General features: G+C 58.5%; 2 protein-coding genes across 9 annotated transcripts in view; one reads left to right on the top strand and one right to left on the bottom strand.

Annotated features, from left to right (window-relative positions):
* CDH23 (cadherin related 23) overlaps positions 1-12,432 on the top strand; it is a 132,590-nt gene extending 120,158 nt beyond the window's left edge. For 5 of the 8 annotated variants that reach the window (XM_083844376.1, XM_083844375.1, XM_083844377.1 and 2 more), the window contains 26 exons: positions 198-300; positions 1,118-1,243; positions 1,330-1,533; positions 1,736-2,194; positions 3,036-3,152; positions 3,510-3,734; positions 4,087-4,256; positions 4,541-4,678; positions 4,829-4,948; positions 5,325-5,502; positions 6,101-6,312; positions 6,877-7,071; positions 7,431-7,541; positions 7,730-7,859; positions 8,037-8,300; positions 8,417-8,578; positions 8,837-9,093; positions 9,397-9,494; positions 9,592-9,712; positions 9,850-9,929; positions 10,022-10,062; positions 10,238-10,298; positions 10,472-10,601; positions 10,687-10,809; positions 10,997-11,110; positions 11,373-12,432. In XM_083844376.1, the coding sequence (XP_083700502.1) occupies positions 198-300; positions 1,118-1,243; positions 1,330-1,533; positions 1,736-2,194; positions 3,036-3,152; positions 3,510-3,734; positions 4,087-4,256; positions 4,541-4,678; positions 4,829-4,948; positions 5,325-5,502; positions 6,101-6,312; positions 6,877-7,071; positions 7,431-7,541; positions 7,730-7,859; positions 8,037-8,300; positions 8,417-8,578; positions 8,837-9,093; positions 9,397-9,494; positions 9,592-9,712; positions 9,850-9,929; positions 10,022-10,062; positions 10,238-10,298; positions 10,472-10,601; positions 10,687-10,809; positions 10,997-11,110; positions 11,373-11,696 (4,263 nt within the window). In that variant the 3' untranslated portion in view covers positions 11,697-12,432. The other 3 variants (XM_083844379.1, XM_083844378.1, XM_083844380.1) reach the window with 2 other exon arrangements.
* A 253-nt stretch (positions 12,433-12,685) lies between these two features.
* LOC310902319 (prosaposin-like) lies at positions 12,686-19,960 on the bottom strand. Its single transcript, XM_083843675.1, has 13 exons — positions 19,804-19,960; positions 16,741-16,865; positions 16,390-16,464; positions 16,173-16,298; positions 15,812-15,991; positions 15,586-15,720; positions 15,423-15,479; positions 15,083-15,241; positions 14,902-14,979; positions 14,439-14,783; positions 14,263-14,343; positions 14,047-14,142; positions 12,686-13,939 (listed from the first exon to the last, which is right to left on the bottom strand). The coding sequence occupies exons 1-13, from the start codon at positions 19,862-19,864 to the stop codon at positions 13,904-13,906; spliced, it is 1,554 nt and encodes a 517-aa protein (XP_083699801.1). The 5' UTR covers positions 19,865-19,960; the 3' UTR covers positions 12,686-13,903.
* Between the last annotated feature and the right edge of the window lie 336 nt (positions 19,961-20,296).

Here is a 20,296-nt window from a genome sequence, read left to right as displayed (position 1 = left end):
GGCCAACCACAATGACATCTTCCAGGATGTCCCAAATGTCACCCTTTGGAGCATGGGGTGGGAAGAGCCCAACCCTATAGTCTGGGTCCCTGCAGACCGTCCAGGGTGGTCTGGGGAGGAGAGGTGGGAGGCGAGCTTGAGGAAAGGACATTGTAGTCATCACCCTCTTGTTCCCGTTTTCCTTCACACACCTTTAGGATTTCGACCTGCTAGTCATTTCCATTGCGGATGAGAATGACAACCACCCCCTCTTCACCCAGAGTTCCTACCAGGCTGAGGTGATGGAGAACTCACCCCCGGGTATGCCTCTCTTTGCTCGCTTTGGGGCCGGGCAAGGGGAAGTGTCTCCTGGCCACCACGGGCTGGGCTCCAATGGTGCCACGGTGCAGGGCAAGGCTGCAGGTCAGTGGGAAGGGGTGCTGAGCAGGATGGGAGGTCAGCCTTGAGGAGACCATGGCTTTTGTCCATGCAACCTGTGGAAGCCCTTCTTGGCTCAGGCAAGACGCAATCGTGCAACAAATCGGCCCTACTTGGGAATTGCTCAGCAGCAGAGAACAAGATGCTGCGCCCATGGTCTGAGCTGAGCCATGTGGGCAGCCCCCAAACAGTGGAGTCTTGTGGGGGACGGGGTGCCACGTCTCCGATACCAGCACCTGGAGTTGCCTTGCTTCATAGGGTGGAGATAAAACAGTCCAACCTGTCCAGGTAGACATCCCTCAGCCAAAGAGCTAGGAATATCCCTCCTATTTCTATGTTTTTCTGCCTTCCAGCCATTTAAATTGCTCCAAGACCTCAGGTGTCTCCCCACCCAGCTGGTAGCTGCTCCCAGGCAAAGGGTTTGGGCACCTCCAGGAGCTCCCCTCCTGTGAAACCCATCGGGACTGACGGATGTGTCTGTCTGTCTGTTTGTTTTTAGCCGGACACCCCGCCGCCACGCCTGGGCCCCGCGTGCCGGTCTGCAAGGCTGCAGCAGCCACCCCCTCGCACCCCGAAAGGCCCCACTCTGTCACCTCCTCCATTCATTCATTGCTGTCCTTCATGCGTCACCGGGCTGGGAGGGGGACAGGGGACCCCACGGGGGGCTGCCACCCTCCCTAACCCCTGTTGTCCCATCCAGGGACTCCACTCACTGTGCTCAATGGACCCATCCTAGCTCTGGACGGCGACCAGGGCAGCAACGCCGTGGTGACCTACGAACTCTTGGGGACATCCCCAGTCCTCTTTGTTATCAACAACAGGACAGGTGAGGTGGCTTGGCAGGCTCCTGTCCCCAGCCCAGGGCCACCAGGCAGATGTGGGGTCTGTCACTCGGCTTTTCTGCTTCTCCAGGTGTCATTTCGGTGAAGCCTGGTGGTGTGATAGACCGAGAAGCTTTGCCAGACCCTCTGCTGGAGTTCATGCTGGTGGCCCGTGACATCGGGGGGCTGAACAGTACTGCCAGCCTCACGGTGACCGTCCTGGATGACAATGACAACCACCCCATCTTCCAGCCCATGTCCGTCACGGCATGGCTGCGGGAAAACAGCCCCCCAGGTGAGGACAGGGACGACATCTGGATGTCCCCATGGGACCCTGAAGAGACAGCTTCCAACCTTCAGGACTTGGCTGGGTTGCGGTTGAAGGGAAAATTTGGGAATGGGCTGCCCATGTTGCTTGGTGGTATTTCCTTGGGATGGGGGCTGGTTGCTGCTGTCCTCCATCCCTTGCCTTAGAGGGCTGTGTCCCCCCTTCCCAGGCTTTTCCGTCCTCCGCGTGACAGCCACGGATGCAGACAGTGGCCTCAACAAACAGCTGGATTACCGGATTGAAGGCGGGGGCCAGGACAGGTTCCTGATCGACGCCGCCACCGGGGTGATCCGCGTGGCCAACCTCAGCATCGACCGGGAGGAGCGGGACGTCTACCGGCTGACGGTGGTGGCTGTGGACCAGGGCACACCGGCGCTCTCGGGCACCGCCACCGTCAGCATCATCATCGACGATGTCAACGACTGCCGGCCCGAATTCGTCAACCCCATCCAGACAGTCAGCGTGCCCGAGTCAGCCACCCCCGGCACCGTGGTGGCCGAGGTGACTGCCATCGACCGGGACCTCCATCCCCGCCTGGAGTACTACCTGCTGGAGATCGTGGCCCGTGATGACACGGACGCGCTGGTACCCAACCAGCAAGGAACATTCACGGTGGATTTTAGGACAGGTAGGAGAGCGGGACGGGCAACACGGGCGGTGCGGACCCCTCTCCTTGCTTCTGCTTCTTCTTCTTCTCTACCTGGAGGTAGGTGTCCGAGATGATGCTCGCCTCCTGCCTCCCCACTCTCGTCCTCCAGCTGCCCCGTCTCACCCTGCCCTCTCTCCCCACTGCCTCTGGCCAACCAGCTTATCTAACCCTTTTCTTTCCTTTTTCCGGCTCTCGGCTCACCAGGTTTGTCTCAGTGTCTGTGCACGTTTCTCTCCCCATGCCATCCGTCGTCTCCTTCCATCTCACCCATCACCATCACAGGAGGGTAGTGGCTGCTCAGCCTTCACAGACCGGCCACGGGCACCCTTGCTGGGGGGGACTGGGATGAGGGGACTGGTGTAGGTGGTGCCTGGTGGGCTCTGCCCCAAGGGAAGAAGGACCAGGAGCCTCCCCCTGTGAGTTTTGGAAGCACAGAGCTGGTCTGAAACAGAAAAACTGCTTTGATGGAAAGGATGTGGGAAAAGTTTCCTAAAGATGCCCGGATGCTGTGTGAAGGTGGATGGGGACCATGCAGCAGAAGCTGCTCCCAAACCCCTCTCGTCTGCACAACCCAAACCCCAGCCGAGGAGCGTGAGACCCAGGAGGCTGGGCAGAGTGGAGCAGGCAGGAAGGCAGGTGATGGAGAGCACAGGATGGAAGGAAGTCATCTCCTCACATATCTATCAAATATTTTTCCCTGGTCAGCCTTTGGAGAGACAGGAGAGCAAGCACAGAGGAGGATTCAGCAGCTGGTGCCGACCGACCTGCCCGAGCCTCAGCAAGGTGCACGACTCTAACCCCAGTCTTTTTGGCTTCCCAGGAGCTGTGAAGATCAAAACTCCTCTCAACAGAGAACTAGTGGCCACGTACGAGGTCACCATCTCTGTCCATGACAATGCCAGCGAAGTCATCGACCGCTCGGTCAGCGTGCCCAATGGTAAGCATAGACCCTTGCCATGGAGGAGGCCAAGCAGCACAGGGACACACATTGCCTTTCCCGGCCACCAGCACAGCCTCCTGGCCCTTGGCCATCATTACTGAGCCAGGCACATGTGCAAGAAGGTGTGAAGGTGGGGCTGTCCCACCCCTGTCCCAGCTCAGTTAATTTTGTCCCAGCTGAATATTGCCATTGCTCTTGGTGAGCCACTTCAGTTGGCTTTCCTGGAGTTTCATGCTTGCTTTTTAGGACCATGTTTGTTTTTTTAGGAAGGATTTCTTCCATCCTTCCTTCCCTTCTCTGTCTCACCTCTCCTCTTCCTCTTCTCCCTCTTCTCTTCCCCTTTGGCCTCCACAGCCAAGCTGACGGTCAACGTCTTGGACGTCAACGACAACACACCCCGCTTCCGCCCATTCGGGGTCACGTACTTCACTGAGCGCATCCTGGAGGGAGCCACGCAGGGCACCACACTCATTTCCGTCTCAGCCGTGGACCCAGACAAGGGTGCCAACGGGCAGATCACCTACGAGCTGCTGGACCTCTCCCCGGAAGGCTATGCCTGCCTCGAGGATCAGTCGGCAGGTTGGTGGCCTGGGGAGGTGCGAGCCCCGCAAGGCCCGTGAGAGGGATGGGGGAAGAGGTGGGGTGTTTGCAGTCCCTTGGCACAGCCCCGTTACTAAAAGGCCTAAGCTACACTCCTTCTATGAGAAATTTGGCCAGGATTTGGCAACAGAGGGCAAAAACTCTCCATCAAGTAGAGGGGGAGCTCTGTGAAAGTGCTGTGTCTGATTTCCAGCTCATGGTCGCCAGCCTTGGAAGGTTTCTTTAATTCATTTCTCTCCCTTTATTCCATCGCCATGTCCTGTGTGGAGAGAAGGCCGTCAGGAGGGGACCTGGGGGCAGGGTTCTCATTTCAGGGTCTGCCGTCTTCTAGGGAAGGTCGTGGCCAACAGGACGGTGGACTATGAGGAGGTGCAGTGGCTGAACTTCACCGTCCGTGCTTCCGACAACGGCTCTCCCCGCAGATCAGCCGAGATCCCCGTGTACCTCCAGATAGTGGACATCAACGACAACAACCCCATTTTCAGCCAGCCCTCCTACCAGGTGATCCGGGCTCCCCTTTTTGAGTCCGTGTGGAGAGCTGGGGGTTCTCCGGGGTCACCACCACCCCGTCTGTGCCTGAACCATCTAAAGAAGATGGTCAGCACGCCGACATGCTGCATGTGAATGTCTTGTTTTGGGCAGGGTCACCAGGCTGAGACCTGCCGGGATGGTTGAGGTGCACTCACATGAGCATCGCACTGGTGGATTAGCGGATATTAACACCCTGTTCCTACTAAAATGGCACACGGTGCAACAACCAGCTCTCCCTGCTCCCTTTTTTGCAGAAAGCTGTCTTCGAGGATGTGCCACTGGGTACGGTCATCCTGAGGGTCAAGGCCACGGATGCGGATTCTGGGCGTTTTGCTCTCATCCAGTACAGCCTGGGGGATGGAGAGGGCAAGTTTGGGATAAATCCCAACACGGTAAGGAGCCAGCTGAGGCTCGAGCAGAGGAGGGAAAAAGAGGATGAGATGATCCCACCTTGTGGGACGGCCTTGCTCCTGCACCTCACGTTCTGCTCGAGTAGCAGTTCTGCTGGACCAGACCCACCTGGAGGTCTCTGTGTGCTGCAGGGGGACATCTACATCTTGTCGGCCCTGGACCGGGAGAAGAAGGATCACTACACGTTGACAGCTGTGGCCAGGGACAACCCTGGGGACATCCCCAGTAACCGTCGGGAGAACTCAGTGCAGGTAGGGCCACCACCACTCCTGTGCCGTGCCCTACAAGGTGTTAAATCTTGCTGGTGGGCCCGGGGAGAAATGAGCCAGAAAGAAAAGTGGAGGACCCCAGAAAACAAGAGTGGTGGGGTGAATGAAAGGCGCTATGCACCAAGCATCCATGGGAGGGGACGGAGCAGGAGGGGCAGGAGAGGGCGATGCTATTGTCTGTGAGTGCTCCGGCCAGCCGCGGAGTGAATGGGTGCCCCGGCCACGTCTGTCCCCATTGTTGGAGGCAGGAATTGGGCCAGCAGAGTGAGACGAATAGCAGGAAGGGCACTGCGCCCTGGTGCCGGTCACGGCAGGGGCTCCATCCTCGCGTGACCCAGTGCACTGGGCTTTGTCGAAGGTGCTGATCACCGTCCTGGACATCAACGACTTCAGGCCCCAGTTCAGCAAGAGCCAGTTCAGCACCAGCGTCTATGAGAACGAGCCGTCAGGGACATCAGTGATCACCATGACCGCAACGGACCTGGACGAAGGGGACAACGGCGTGGTGACCTACAGCATCGAGGGCCCTGGAGCAGGTAGGTGCTGCTGGTGGGGAGCTCCTACCCATGGACAGGGCTCGTGCAGGGTTGCAGTGAGGAGCTGTAGGGGCCAAGCCACACTTTCAGTGCCTGGTGGCTGGTTAGCATCAAGGCTGTGCGTGCTATCCCGGGAACAGCCGCTTTCGGTATTGCTCCACCATTCCCAGTTCCTCGTGGCGTGACGTGTTGAAGCTTTGCCCGTCTTCATCCTGCAGCCCAGCCTCGGCTTCCCCCCCAGCCATCTTTCCCTGGGTTTTCAGCACACAGAAATATAACCTGTGTCGTGGAGCAAACTCACTGCACACCTCAGAGGAAAGCCAACAAGGGCTAGAAGGATGCAGGTAGATAGCAAAATAGCATCCCCCCAAGATGCAGGGACTCAGCACCCAAGGGGGCAGGGATGCTCCAAAATAGCACCCCGAGAGCACCCGCACCCCTGCTTTGGGCAGCCAGCTCTGCTCCATCACCCCATTGTAGGGATTTCCCACCAGCAAGGGGTGTGCTTCACCTGGTAGGCTGGTTTCTAATGCATACCACTCACAGTTTATCTGGTGTCAAGCGTCCTGAGCCAGAGATATGTTTGGTCTGTCCCCAGAGGCCTTCAAGATCAATAAAGACTCCGGGCTAGTCACGTCCCGGCGGCGCTTGCAGTCCTATGAGAGATTCAACCTGACAGTGGTGGCCACAGACAAGGGGCATCCCGCCCTCTGGGGGACCACCATGCTCCACGTGGAGGTCATCGACATTAATGACAACCGCCCCGTCTTCGTCCGCCCACCCAACGGCACCATCCTGCACATCAAGGAGGTACATACACCTGGGTCTCGTGGTGCACACCAAATCATGGCACACCAAGGCCGTGCCCAAGAGCATGCCTGCTGGTGGCCAGACCCACTCTCCATCTCCACCGGGGATGAAACAGGACCCTGGTTTAGCACATGGCAAGAAGGTTTGGGTCATACTTGCTCGTGGTGGAGACTGGAAGGGTTTCCTGGAGCAGGGAGGGCATCTCTGCTGGCAAACATCTCCAGATGCTAGACCAGCCTCTGAGCAGAGCCAGAGGGGCATCCTGGGGAACAGAAACCCCAGCAGCACGCAAAATAGGGAAACGGCCGGCCATTGCATGCCGAGCATGTTCATAAACACGGGTCAAAACGCTGACATTTAAGACGTTTCTCCTTTCTGAGAAGCTGGGCTTGGTTCCGACAAGTCCCTAGAGCTGCGACTGTGCCAAAGGAAATCACAACTCCACGTTTCCCCTTTGGGGCCAAATTTGGGCAGCACGAGCCAAAACAAGGGGGTTTGGAGGGGCTGGTGGTGCAGGGGCTGGCGTGCAGGGCTGGGGCTGAGGGGCTGCCCATGTGCCAACAGGAGATCCCTCTGCGGTCCAATGTCTATGAGGTCTATGCCACGGACAAGGACGAGGGCCTCAACGGGGCGGTGCTGTACAACCTGCTGAAAACCGGGGCTGGGAACAAGGACTGGGAGTATTTCAGCATCGACGCCATCAGCGGGCTGATCCAGACGGCCATGCGGCTGGACCGGGAGAAGCAGGCGGTATACAACGTGAGCGAGGCGGCAGCACAGCTGCGGGATGGTCCGTGGGCTGGGCTGGTGGGATGCAGACCCTGCGGCGGGGATGGTGACTGCTGGCCCCGTGGTGGAGATGTCACACCACCACCTTAGCAAGGAGCCAGGTGGTTAGCAAGCGCCACCAGAGGATGCAACAGGGATGTGGTGCGACTGGGAGGTGGGCCACCAGAAGAGTTGCATCCTGGAGGACACGGTGGGCCACCTCCCGGTTAAATTCCACAAAAGCCCTCTGCTGCCCAGCCGTCCCCTCTCTGTCCCTGCTCAGCAATGTCTCCGCACCCTCCTTGCCCCCGTGGCTTTGCCCAGGACGGCGCTTTTGCCTCTCTCCCCAGCTGATCATTGTGGCCTGCGACCAGGGCCAACCAGCCTATGAGACCATGCAGCCCCTCCAGGTCGCGCTCGATGACATCGATGACAATGAGCCCATCTTCTTCAGGCCACCCGTAAGGCACCAGGGAGGGCACAGGGGGTGCTGGGCTGGGGACACACGTGGTGGAGCACGTGCCACTGGGCATCACCGCGGGGTGCATGGTGGCATTCTTCCACTTCTAGCCTTTCAAAGCAGAAAAAAGTCCACCCACAGCTCACATGCTGCATTAACCCTCCCCTTCCTTCTCCCGTGCTCTGGCAGAGGGACAGTCCCCAGTACCAGGCGCTCTCCGTCCCTGAGCACTCGCGGCCCGGCACAGTGGTGGGCAATGTCACCGGGGCAGTGGATGCAGATGAGGGCTCCAACGCCATCGTCTACTACTTCATAGCAGGTGAGGTGGGGACACACGGCACAGCTGGGCAAGGAAGGGGGTGATTGCCGTCCCAAACCTGCACACCCCTCGCTGAGGGTTTGTGTTGCACCTGATGGCTACTTGCTATGCTTCTAAGGGGGTAAATGAGATGCTGAACCTAAAGGTTGGTAACTCGTATCTCCTGTCCACATGCAGCTGGGAACCAGGAGAGCAACTTCCAGCTGAGCCGGGAGGGGAAGCTGCAGGTCCTGCGGGACCTGGACCGTGAGAAGGAGCCCTTCTACTCCCTCATTGTCAAAGCATCCAGCCAGAGGAACTGGTCCCCGCCCCGGGGCCAGCGTGCAGGCAGGGCACAGCCCTGGGACCTCAGCACGGACCTGACCCTTCAGGAGGTGCGGATCTTCCTGGATGACATCAATGACCAGTCCCCCCAGTTCACCAAGTCAGAGTACACGGCGGGTAAGGGGTGCCTGGGGCCGGTGGGGGGCACCTGGAGCCAGGGATGCTCCGGGACTAGCCTAGCTGGCTGGGGGAGCAGCCCAGCCCCAGGTCTCTGTTCCATCTCTCTCCCAAAGGGGTTGCCACAGACGCCAAGGTGGGATCAGAGCTGATCAGGGTCGTGGCAGTGGATGCTGACGTGGGCAACAACAGCCTGGTCCTCTACAACATCCTGGGGATCCGCTACATCAAGCAGCACTCCAACGACTCAGAGGAGGTGGCCAACATCTTCAGCATCGGTGAGTAGCCTGCACGCCGCTGAGCATGGGCCAGGGAGGGTCCCATGGCTGAAGATGTCCCCCCCATGGTCACCAGCAGCATGGCCAACTGCTGTTCCTCCATCCTATTTCATTTACCCACAAGACAGGCTCTGGCTTTGCAAGAGCTGCTGTAGGTCATCTGCCAAGCCCTGGTTTGCAGGTCCCTTCACGGGGACCTCACGTGGGTGGCTCGAAGTGACTGCACTAATCCTGGGCTTGTGGCCATCGTTCCACCAGGGACCCTTGATGGGATCCTGAGAACCTTTGACCTCTTCACGGCCTACAACCCTGGCTACTTTGTGGTGGATGTCATGGCCTCGGACCTGGTTGGCCACAACGACACAGCCATCGTGGGGATTTACATCCTGAGGGATGACCAGCGGGTCAAAATCATCATCAACGAGATCCCCGACAAGGTCAGGCAGTTCGAGGAGGAGTTCATCAGCCTGCTCTCCAACATCACGGGTGCCATCGTCAACACAGACGATGTGCAGGTAACCGGCTGCCTACGAGGTTGCTTTGAGGGGGAGGTACCCTCACACACTGCTTGGGAGCTGCCCTTTGAAGGTGAAATGTTGAGGCAAAGCAGAGGCTCCCCCAGGTTGTGAAGGTGAAGTATCATCCCACCTTCAGCCAACCGGTCAGTGATGGGGCTGCAAATGTGTCCCTAGCAGCCATGGCCATGCTGGAGACTGGTTTTCCCCACATGAATGTGGGTGGTGACATATGAGCACACCTTGGAGCACTCTTGGGGATGGCTCAGGAGGCAAGACCTTGGTCTTGCTGTCTCTCCCCAGTTCCACGTCGACAAGAAGGGCCGGGTGAACTTTGCACAGACAGAGCTGCTGATCCACGTGGTTAACAGGGAGACCAACCGCATCCTGGACGTGGAGCGGTATGTCACCCGGCCCACCACTTGGGCTCGCAGAGCCCCACGTGTACATGGGGAGCCCCACACACACCAAGATGCCTAAGCACCCTCCTCTCTGCAGGGTGATTCAGATGATCGATGAGAACAAGGAGCAGCTGAGGAACCTCTTCAGGAACTACAACGTGCTGGACGTGCAGCCTGCCATCACCGCCCGGGCCCCGGATGACCTCTCGGCCCTGCAGGTGAAGGTCCAGCTGGAGCTGGAGATGGCCACCCCGAGGCCTGGGGAGCTGCTGGCCCCAAATAACCGCGAGGGGGTGCCCACAGCTGTGTGCTGGATTGGTGCCGGAGGTTGCCGCTAGCCCTCTGTCTCTCCCAGATGGCGATCATCGTGCTGGCTGTCCTGCTCTTCTTGGCCGCCATGCTTTTCATCCTCATGAACTGGTACTACCGCACAGTGTGAGTGGCGCCCTGCAGACCTGTACCTCCCTCTCCTTCTGAGCATCTCCCTTTTTCTTGTCCCAAATTTGACATATTTCCTTTTTTTGCAGGCACAAGAGGAAACTGAAAGCCATCGTGGCTGGCTCCACAGGTGAGCAGCAGCTAGGCTCCGTGCCACTAGCCCCATCTCAGCATGTCTCTCTCACCACCGGAGCCCTTTTGGTCACTTTCGGGTTTTTCCCCCATAAAGAAGCACTGCCCCATGCCCACATCCATTCGCTGCTCAGCATGCAGCCACTGGGCAACCTCCACCATGCCTTTTGCAGGGAACAGAGGCTTCATGGACATCATGGACATGCCGAACACCAACAAGTACTCCTTTGACGGGTGAGTTCTCCCCATCCCTCTGCTCCCCACCTCACTACCCGGCACGTGGCAGGAACCAGGGGTGCTCCCAAGAGGGATGCCCACCTTTTACAGCCAGGGACGCAGCCTCTACTTGATGGAGGGACTCAGATGGGCATTTGTGGCCACTGAGTGCCGCACCTGTCCCCGGGCAGGGCCAACCCAGTGTGGCTGGACCCCTTCTGCCGCACCATGGAGCTGGCGGCGCAGGCGGAGCGCGAGGACGACCTGCCCGAGAACCTGAGCGAGATCACCGACCTGTGGAACAGCCCGGCCAGGACCCACGTGAGACATGGCCCCAACCCCTCGGCACGCTCCCCTGCACCCCCCTGCCCCGCACGCGTCCCCACGCCATGCTCTCTTCCCACAGGGCACCTTCGGCAGAGAGCCCTCGGCCGCCAAGCCTGAGGACGACCGTTACCTGCGTGCCGCCATCCAGGAGTACGACAATATCGCCAAGCTGGGGCAGATCATGAGGGAGGGACCCATCAAGGTGAGCGGCCCCCCCCACCGGGCATCCCTCACCAAGGGGCTGCCCTCATTTTTCCCCCAGCTCTGGTTTCCAGGTGCCACACCAGAGGGTGATTGTGCTGCGAGAAACACCAGGATTGGGTCAATTCCCCCCCAAAAAAAAGAGCTGTGTCCCTGGTGTAACCCATCCTCTCTCCCCATTCACCCAGGGCTCTCTCCTGAAGGTGGTCCTGGACGATTACATGCGCTTGAAAAGGCTCTTTGCCCAGCGGATGGTGCATAAGGCCACCGCCAGTCAGGGGGACCGCTCCTCGGTCACGGAGGTAGATGGGGCATGCGGGGGCATGGGGAGATGCTTGCCGTGCCCTTTGGGATGCAGTGTGTCTTCCTGGCCCCGCAGGCTGTGGCTGCTGGTGACCCCCCACCCGGCATTGAAAACCGCTCCCCAAAATGAGCAAAACAACATTTTTCCAGCTGGGGGAGAGATCACAGCCTCACGGAGGAAGAGGAGGGTCAGGTGCCTCCCGCTGGGCACTGCAGAGGGAAATTAGGACGCGTGCTGACATCTCCGTGGGCTTTTTGCAGCTCATCCAGAAGGACCTGGAGGAGGAAGAGGAGCGCAGCCCCAGCCAGGGCAGCCTGCGCTTTCGGCACAAGCAGCCAGTGGAGCTGAAGGGTCCCGACGGCATCCACGTGGTGCACGGCAGCACGGGCACGCTGCTGGCCTCCGACCTCAACAGCCTGCCCGAGGATGACCAGAAGGTGCTGGGGCGCTCGCTGGAGACTCTGAATGCTGACTGCGGGGGCTACGGCGACCACAACGCCCGCACCGAGTCGGCCAAGTCCACCCCCCTGCACAAGATGCGGGAGGTGATCATGGAGAGCCCGCTGGAGATCACCGAGCTATGACCAGCGGAGCCCCTCGAGGCCGGCCGGGGGCGGCAGAGGATGAGCACGGAGCTGGGGGGTGCAGCGGGGCCGGGGGCACCCCAAGACCGGCACTCGGCCCCCCCATCCCCTGTGTTTCAATCCAGCAGCCTTGGAGAGCTTGGCCCCGGGAAAGGGCTCTCAGGACCAGTTTGCTCTTCCTCACGTCTCATTTACCCATGAAACCATTAAATTTTTTTTATTTTTCTTATTAAAAAAAAGGATTTTTTTTTTAAATAATACCAGTGCTGAGTGAATGCAATGAATCCAAGCGTTACGAGGCTGGACGGGGGCGAAGGAGCAGCATGGCCTTGAGGCTTTGGGGAGCCCTGACAAGCTGTCCGCCCCCCAAAAAACCACGCTGGGGACCAAAACCCATCACACCTCGACCGCGGGACCGGGGGGGCCGGGTGAGAGCCCTTCTGGTGTTACCGTGTGTCGTCACCTTTCCGGCAAGGAAAGACCAAAACCGAAGACATTTCTCCATTTTGCTGGCTTTACCAAAATGTGTTACGACATGGAAAAAGAGAGAGACTGACAATAGCGGGGGGCTTCTGGCTGTCGAGTGTTCGTGTGTATCCTTCCTTCCCCTTCCCCTTCTCTCTCTTGCTTTCGGGTTTGTTCGTTTGGGGTTTGCTTCCCATCGTAACCTTGTTGAGAGTTTTGGGAATGGTCTGTTGTGGGAATCAGAAATACACTCTCTATGGCTTTGGTTAAACTGTCTGTCGTCCTTCCTCCCTGGCCATGCCTCCGGCAGCAAACACAGACTAAACAGATTAAACACGAGATTAGACATCTCACAGCCAAGCCGCCTTTTAAAAAGAAATCTTTTTTTTTTTTTTTTTTTTCCTTTAATTCATCTCTCTGCAGCCATTCTCATATCCCACGCTGCAGCAGCCCAGTTTTGGGGAGAACCATTAAATCCCCCCTAAGGAGCATCGCCCCAGGACAAGTAGGAGGGAGACGAGAGCCAGGCTGACGGGAAGGGTTTATTTGTGGTGCAATAATGCTCGTGGCCATGCTCGGCACTGGGCACCGCGGGCGTCCCCTTCCCGCGGCGGGGTGGGGACGAGCCAGCATCCTGCCGCCCCTCACTGCCACGGTTTCAGCACCAGGATCCCCCACGGGGGATGCTTGCTGGGAAGGAACCCCCCCAAACTCACTCATTTGTTTGTTCAGGGGATGCTTAAAGTATGTATGTGTGTGTATATATATATATATATATATATATATACACAATATATATATAATATCCAGAAATCCGCTGGCTGCAGCACTGTGTCCGTGGAGGGGAGGTGATCCTGCGCGGCATCCCACGGCGAGCAGCCCGCAGCTGGGGACACCGGCTCGTGTGTCCTGAAGCGAGGAAACCCCAAATCCCAGCCCTGCAGTCCTGGCTTTGCACCCTTCTGCGGGCTGCGGTGCTCCTGCTGGTCCCGGCAGAGCAGCAGGATCAGGGCAGATGCGCCTCGTTTGTGTGTGTATATGCATATATATATATATATACACACACACACACTTAGATGTATATATATATATGCATATATATTATGTATATGTTCCTAACTCTTAACTCGGCCTCTCTCTTCTCCTTCCCCCTGCAAAATTCATCAACCGCAGAAGTCATGCAAAGCCAGGCATTGCAGGCAAATCTATTCCACTTTTTTTTAACTGGTGACCAGAGGAAAAATAAAATAAAATTCAAAGCCTCCCCAGTTTGAACAGACCAGCAAAGGGCTGGGCTTGCCAAAAATCAAATGGGACCCGGGGAGTGAGAGTGCCTAGACTCTCAGCACTAGCGTTTTGGCAGCAGAAACCGTCACAGCCCCTGGAGCTGCTGTGGTTTCAGCTTACCTGGGCTTCGGCGTCGGTTCTGGGTGGGATGCAGATGGGGCTAACCCCAGGTTTTACCCCACAGGTAGCAGGAGAGAGGGGATGGTGGGGTGGAGGGATTTTGAAATGAGCCTAAGAGACCTCCCCACTGAATTCCCAGTCCTAAAACCAAGACGAAATCCCTTAACCTGATTTGAAAATCCAAGCCCCGGGGGTGGAGAAGGAGAAGGCAGAGGGGGCTGGGGCACCCCGGGGATGCACCATTCCCTGCAGCTGCAGGCACATCCCAAGGGGGGGTCTAGGATAGTTTGGGTGCCGAACCCAAACCGCAGCGAGCCCGGCCGGAGAGGTGGCTCCTAGTCCCATATATGACGCCTGCAGTGCTCGACGGCCTGCGGGGAGAGACGGGGAGGATGGAGGGGGCATGCAGAGCCCTGTGGAGCCACAGGGAAGCGGGTTGAGTGCGGCGGGTGGCAGAGGGGACAGTGACACCACTTACATCGCATTCGATGGCAGTAGCCATACTGGCACACCAGTATCCAGGTCCCCAGGCGCAGGGCTCCGAGCCCAGGGGCGAGTCGCAAGCTCTGATTTTCTGCATCAAAAAGGGGAAAAAGGCTAAATGGGGAAAAAGGCAGGGGGTGGTCGGGGGGGTGGGGAGGGACAGGTCGCACGCTGTCTGCCAGTCCCACCGCGCGTGGCAGGGCACACTCACAGTGCAGACGAAGTCGGGGTCCATCATCTGCACCAGGAGCCGCACGGCCGCTGGCTCGTACTGCACCACCAGAGCCTCACACTGCGGGAGCGAAGCCGGTTTAGGGTGAGCCCCACAAAAAAAAAAAAAGGAAAAAGGGGAAAAAGGAGGTGGTTTGGGGACCCCCTCCAGCTGACCTGGCCAGTGAGTGGTGCAGGCAGCAGCTCGCAGCCCTTCTCCAGCACGTCGCCCAGCTCCGCCAGCGTCTCATTCTTCAGCAGCTCATTATCGAAGTAGGTGATGAGGATCTGGCAGACATTGCAGAAGGAGCCCGTGGCCGGCTCGAGCGCGGCGGCCACCCCACGGGCAGCCCCCCGGCGCGGGCAGAGGCGCAGCATGGTGCAGATGGCCCGCGGGTCGGTGGCCTCCAGCAGCATGATGACCACCGCCTTGCCATAGGAGTCGACGAAGTCCTTGCACTGCCTGATGACGCCGTGGGGCAGCATGTAGCACACCTTCTCGATGTCATTCACCAGCTGCTCCTGTTCGGGGGGAGGGGGAGGGGGGGGGAGCGAGAACAGGGTGGTGATGCCGGAGGGACCCCACTGCCACCCTTCTCACCGCCCCCCCCCCCCCAGCCCCACGAAAGCCCCAGCTTGCCTCCGTCATGTTGTTCTCCAGGAGGCTCTCGGCCGCCCTGACGGCAAACTCGCACATCTCGCACAGCGGCGTGGTCTCCTGGGGTAGGAGATTAAAAAAAAAAAAAATACAAGGTGACACTTCCCCCCACCCAGCCTTTAGGATTTTAAGGGTGGCCGGGAATGGGACAAGCCCCACGTACCCCGTCAGGGACCAGCATGCTCAGGAGCTGGGCCACCTTCTCAGAGAGCAGTGCATGCATGGATCCTGACGATGACAGTGACAAGGACGATGACAAGGAGGGACAGAGCCCCAGCAGGCTGCAGAGCTCCCGCGGGTCCTGGGGAGAGACGCCCCGAATTCAGCAAGCTCAGCCCCCATCCCAGCCTTGTCAGGTGGGCAACGGGCATCTCGCTTACCTCAGCCTGCTGGGAGGAGGGATGCGGAAAACAGAAAGGAAAAATAGTAATTAAAAAGTGAATGACGACAGTTGCAATGTAAAAGGGGGAAGAAGCTGTTCAGAAAGCAGCCCCCTCGCTCACCAGGTGCCGGAGCAGCCAGGCAGCCGTGTCCGCGTACTCAGCCAGGTAGCGCTTGCACTGTGTGGGGAGAAGGGGGCACGCTGAGCCCCCAGGGGCTTCACCCCATGCTGAATACCACCCCCCCCAGCCGGGCGGCTTTGTGCCCCCGGCACAGTGACGTTACCCGCTGTGCCAGGACGGGTGCCAAGCCCTCGCACTCCTTCTCGGCACGGGATGCCACAGAGCGGGCGAAGGCACCCAGCTCCATCTGCACGGCCGCCACCAGCCGGGCGCAGTCCCCACACAGGTCCCCCGGCTCCTGCAGGATGACAGCGGCACCTCAGAATCAGAGAGGTAATTAACAGGGATGGGACACCAATGGCAGGATGCTGGCAGGGCCGGGCAGGTACCTGGGCACGAGGAGTGTCCTGGGGCTGGAGCAGGAGCGGGACGCCGGCGATGACAGGTATGGTGAGCTCCGCAAAGTCCTGCGCAGGGGCTGGCGGCGGCTCCTGAAACTTCAGGGCCCCCTCGGGGCTCCCCCTGGGCTGGCACAGCTTGATGGTGCCACACACCACCTTCGGGTCCGACTGCGGGAGCAGGGCGATTGGGGCTGGGGCCATCACACCCTTCATCCCCCCCCATCTGTACATCACTTCTGTCCCCATCCCCTTTTTGCCCCAGGATGAGCCCCAGCCCCTTGGGGGCTGTACAACCTCCCCCTTTGCTCCCCATACCTCAAAGGGGCTGCCCCCCGCCCCGGGCTGTTACCAGCACTTGCTTGCCCAGCTGGACCAGGATGAGGATGCCGGTGTCCACCATCTTCTTGCACTTGACCGACCAGTCCTGGAAGGGCAGGTACTGGCATTTCTTATCCAAGAAGAGCCTCAGCTTTTCCTAGGGGACAAAGGGAGAGCTCAGGGCCGGGCTGGCCCTGCAGGGTTGTGGGGGGGACAACAGCCTGTGCCCCCTCCCGCTGATGACCCACCTCGGTGCAGTTGTCCTGCAGGATCTTCCCCAGCGTCGAGACCACCACCTGGCACAGGTGACACGGGATCCCTTTCTGCTGAGGCAGGGGACACATTAGGATGCTGCTGTGGCACCCGGACCCCCTGCATCCTCCCCACATCCCATCTTTGTGGTGTTTTGAAGGAAAGAAACCCTGCCCACCAGACCCCCACCCCCACCCCCCCCCCCAGGTTTGGGGCCAGAAAAAGCAGGATTTGTCCACCAGACACCCCCCCCCCCACCCCCCCCACCCCCCACCCCACACACACACACACACCCCATTTTGGGGCAGGGTGACCCCCCCCCCCCCTCCCTTCCAAACTGCAGTTACCCCCAGGTCTCGGTCCCAGACGGTGAGCCGGCACAGCTCCAGCACCCCACACTTGGCCGCCGTCCCCACATCACGGCACCACTCCTCCAGCCGCTCGCCGCACTCGGGGAGGGGGCTGGCCCCAGCTGGGGGGGGGGGGGGGGGGGAGAGGTTGATAAAGAGGGGAGCATCAGCACCCATGCCGGGGGGGGGGGGGGGGGGTCACCATCCCTACCCCACACCAGCACCCCATCCTGCCCCGAGTCTGCCCACAGGCAAGGACAGATGCTGCTCACCCCTCCCACCCTGATTCACCTCAGCTTTCGCAACAGCATCATTTATTCTTTTATTTATTTATTTATTCATACTATTTTTTTTATAATCCCCACCACCTGCTGCTGGCTTGCAAAGCTCCCCCAGCCCCAAGCCCATCACTTTCCCCTTTTGCAGCATTTCTTGTTAAACCTGATAGGGACAGGCACACGTGTGCCATGGCAGCTTCATCCCATTTAAAAGCACGGCAAACCTGGGGCACCCCCTGCCTGGGCAGCTGAACACACAGAAGGCGGCTGCTTAAAAAAAAAAAAAAAAAAAAAAAAAAACGCACTAATAAATCTTGCAAAATAAATAATCTGGGGGTGCCAGCGTCGCTCGCTCCATCCAGGCATGGTGCAACACCGCTTGATAAGCGCCTACCAGCAGCGCCGGTGTTTTAATTGCCACCTCTGTGTGTCAGGATTAATTTTCTCAGGCACAATGGGGCAAGATCCATCCTCGCCAGGGGTTGCAGCCACCAGCGCCCGGCCGAGGAAGCTGCGGCAAAAGCGCTGGCGCAGCTTGGCAGCACTGGGTGCGTTCAGCCCCTGTTGCCCCACCGGCCCCGGGGCAGGGTGAGTCCCGCTGCTTCCCATGGTGAGCGTCCCACACACCTAGATGTGTGCGAGATGCCGCATCAGCTGAGATATATATATATATATATATGGTATGCTTTTTTTTAATTTTAAAGTGTGGTGTTAGCATCAGGGGGAACAGGAATGGCAAGTCAGATAAGAGTTAAAGGGCAGCAACAACAAAAAAACATGAAAGGGAAGAAAAAAGATGACTTGCAACATGTTTCTGAGCTTATATATATATGTATATATACATATATACAATACATATAATAAATATGGTAATATATAAAAACACATACATATGATAATATCTAGGTCTAGGTCTAGGTGAAAAATGAGCACCGAGGCTTTTTCTCAGCAAAACCTCCCCTCTGTCTATTTTCTTTTTCCTAAGACAATTCTTCCTCCCAAGCCTGCTTTGACCGAGGAAACCCACAAAAGGCACGGTTTGGTGTCAGAAAGCAGTGGCGCCCTGCTCCCTGGCGGCACACCGCTGCCTGCGCTCCGCAGCCCGGCCGCAGGGAGCAGCTCAGGGCCGCCCCGACTCGATCCCCACCCGCCGCATCCTCCCAGCAGGATGGGTGCCCGAGAGCAGCACCACTTTAATTGGCTTTAGCTCGCCCTCTCATCCCACGAGCTCGCCGGTAATTGCGGAAGGGGTTGCACGCGCAACCCAAAGGGTGCCCCAAAGCACCAAGCGCACGGATGAGGCCGGCCCTGCCCGACCCACGGACACGACCACAACCCTGCCTGACCCACGGACGTGGGCAGCTCCGGCCACACAGCCCCTGTGGGGGGACGGTCCCCTGAGGTCCTTCTGGAGGACACGTGAGGATGGGGAGATGTGGCTGAAGTGCACCAGTGGCTTGCACTGAGGCCTAGCTCTGCTCAAGCTGAAGCTGTGAAAAATAATACTAAAAACGACACTAATAAAGGGTGGGTGCCCTTCCCCAGTGGAAAGCATGGCCAGGGGGGCTTTGCTGGGGGTTCAGCGCCGCTGTGGGGGCTGCCCCGGCACCTGAGCGTGCCGCACGGGGACAGGAGCTGAGGCAGGAGCCCCGGCCGAGCCGGCCGAGCCTGGGGAACCGGTTGTGGTGCAAAGCCGGGGGCGGCATGTAGGCCCCGCCGCCCCAGTTCCCGGCCCTCACACTCCGCCGCACACCCAAAACCGCCCCTTTTCCCCCTAAACCCACCCCAGGAACCCCTGCAGGTAGGAGCTGGGGTTAAGGCTGCCAGGGGGAAAGCCTGGAGCAAGGGGGACAGGAGGATTTGGCAAGGATCGCTGAGGGAGAGCTGGCAGAGCAGGCTCCGTGTGGCCCTGCCGCCTGCATCCTCCCAGCACAGGCTCACCCGGAGCAGACAAATTTTCCTGATCTTCCTGGTGCTGGTAGGGGTGCTCCTGCTGTCAGCTCATCCACCGGCACCGGGAGGGGAGCTCTTCCCTCTGAGAGGGGCTGCCTCTGCCATTTCATATTTCAGAGCTCCGTGAATTTCCCCTGGGAATAGGTCGTGGTTCCCCATGATCAAGGATCACGGGGCAGAAAGCTCCAGTTCCTGGGAGCGCTGTGCCTGGAAGATTTGCTTGCTCACACCCAAAGCCCTGCTGCTGAGAGGTCTCCAGCAGCACCGGACCAGCTCACCCTCACCGGAGCTCAGCACAACAGCCAGGAGCCCAGCAGGAAAGGCTTCCTGTCCCCTGCTCCCCCTAGCCCTAAGGCTTTGGGTGGCATTTTGGTTCCTCCATGGCGCAAGCACCACAACTATTGCTCCCACAACGCACGTACACAGCCAGGTCTGAAGCCAGGACAGTCGACAAGGCAGCCCTGCTGACTCCCCACCTCCTCCTCCCCTTCCCACCCCATTTCTTCCACATCCCTCACACCCCTACAAAAAGCTAGCTCCCTGCTACTTGTATTGTTCACAGGAGAAAGGGGACAAATCCCTTTTTGCCCTTAAAATCCCCTTTAAGGGCAAGAAAGGGCAATTCTACATTGACAAGTTAAAGCACAACCTGTTGGAGAGTGCCTTGGCTCTCTGGCATAACCCCAGCAAGGGACAAGGAAGGATGTGGAGTTTAAACCCTCTTGGCCTTTTAAGAGCAGGCAGACATGTCCAGGAGAATTTGGAATGGTTTGTGGGCTCCAGTTTTTTAGGCTGAGGAAAGAGTCCTACCCGCAAGGCCTGACCTTACCTTGATAGGACCCCAGGCACAGGGCCAGGACCAGCACCCAGCCACTCCATCTGCTCTCCATGCTGTCCCCAAGTTAGTCCTCAGCAGCCGGTACCTCCCTGTGCTTCTCCCAGACTGAGGAATCTTGCAGCAGTTGGGAGAAGTAGTGAGAACAGACACCTACGCAGGGCAATTACCACACCCCTCTCCTTATGCCTTGATTATAAAATCATCACCAGCATGCAAGAGGAGGGAGGGACTGAAGCCAGGCAGGTATTCCCAGGAGGTCAGAACCAGCCCAACCTCATCCTACAGCCCTGTCCTATCTGCTCAAAGCTGGCTTCACCACTGCTTGCACTACAGAGCAGGAAAAGCATAGAAAAATTCCTGTACCAGGCTGGACAATAAACAGAGCATCATCCTTCCCCCTTAAAAAAGAAGTCAAGACAAGGTAAGTTTAGGACAAGTGAGTCAATGGTGAATTTTAATCAATGGTAGATTTAGCACTGGTGTA

The sequence above is a fragment of the Anser anser genome, assembly GCF_964211835.1.
Source record: "Anser anser genome assembly, chromosome: 7".
Taxonomy (NCBI): Eukaryota; Metazoa; Chordata; class Aves; order Anseriformes; family Anatidae; genus Anser; species Anser anser.
Note: the sequence above shows the minus strand (reverse complement) of the source record. Positions and strands in the feature narration are given on the sequence as shown.

Coding starts and splice junctions, on each gene's coding strand:
- LOC310902319 (XM_083843675.1), bottom strand. CDS start 19,864: ATGGAGAGCAGATGGAGTGGCTGGGTGCTGGTCCTGGCCCTGTGCCTG. Junction 15,242..15,422: donor CCTGGCTGCTCCGGCACCTG/GTGAGCGAGGGG, acceptor TGAGCTTGCTGA/ATTCGGGGCGTCTCTCCCCA. Junction 14,784..14,901: donor TGGAGAACAACATGACGGAG/GCAAGCTGGGGC, acceptor CCCCCCGAACAG/GAGCAGCTGGTGAATGACAT.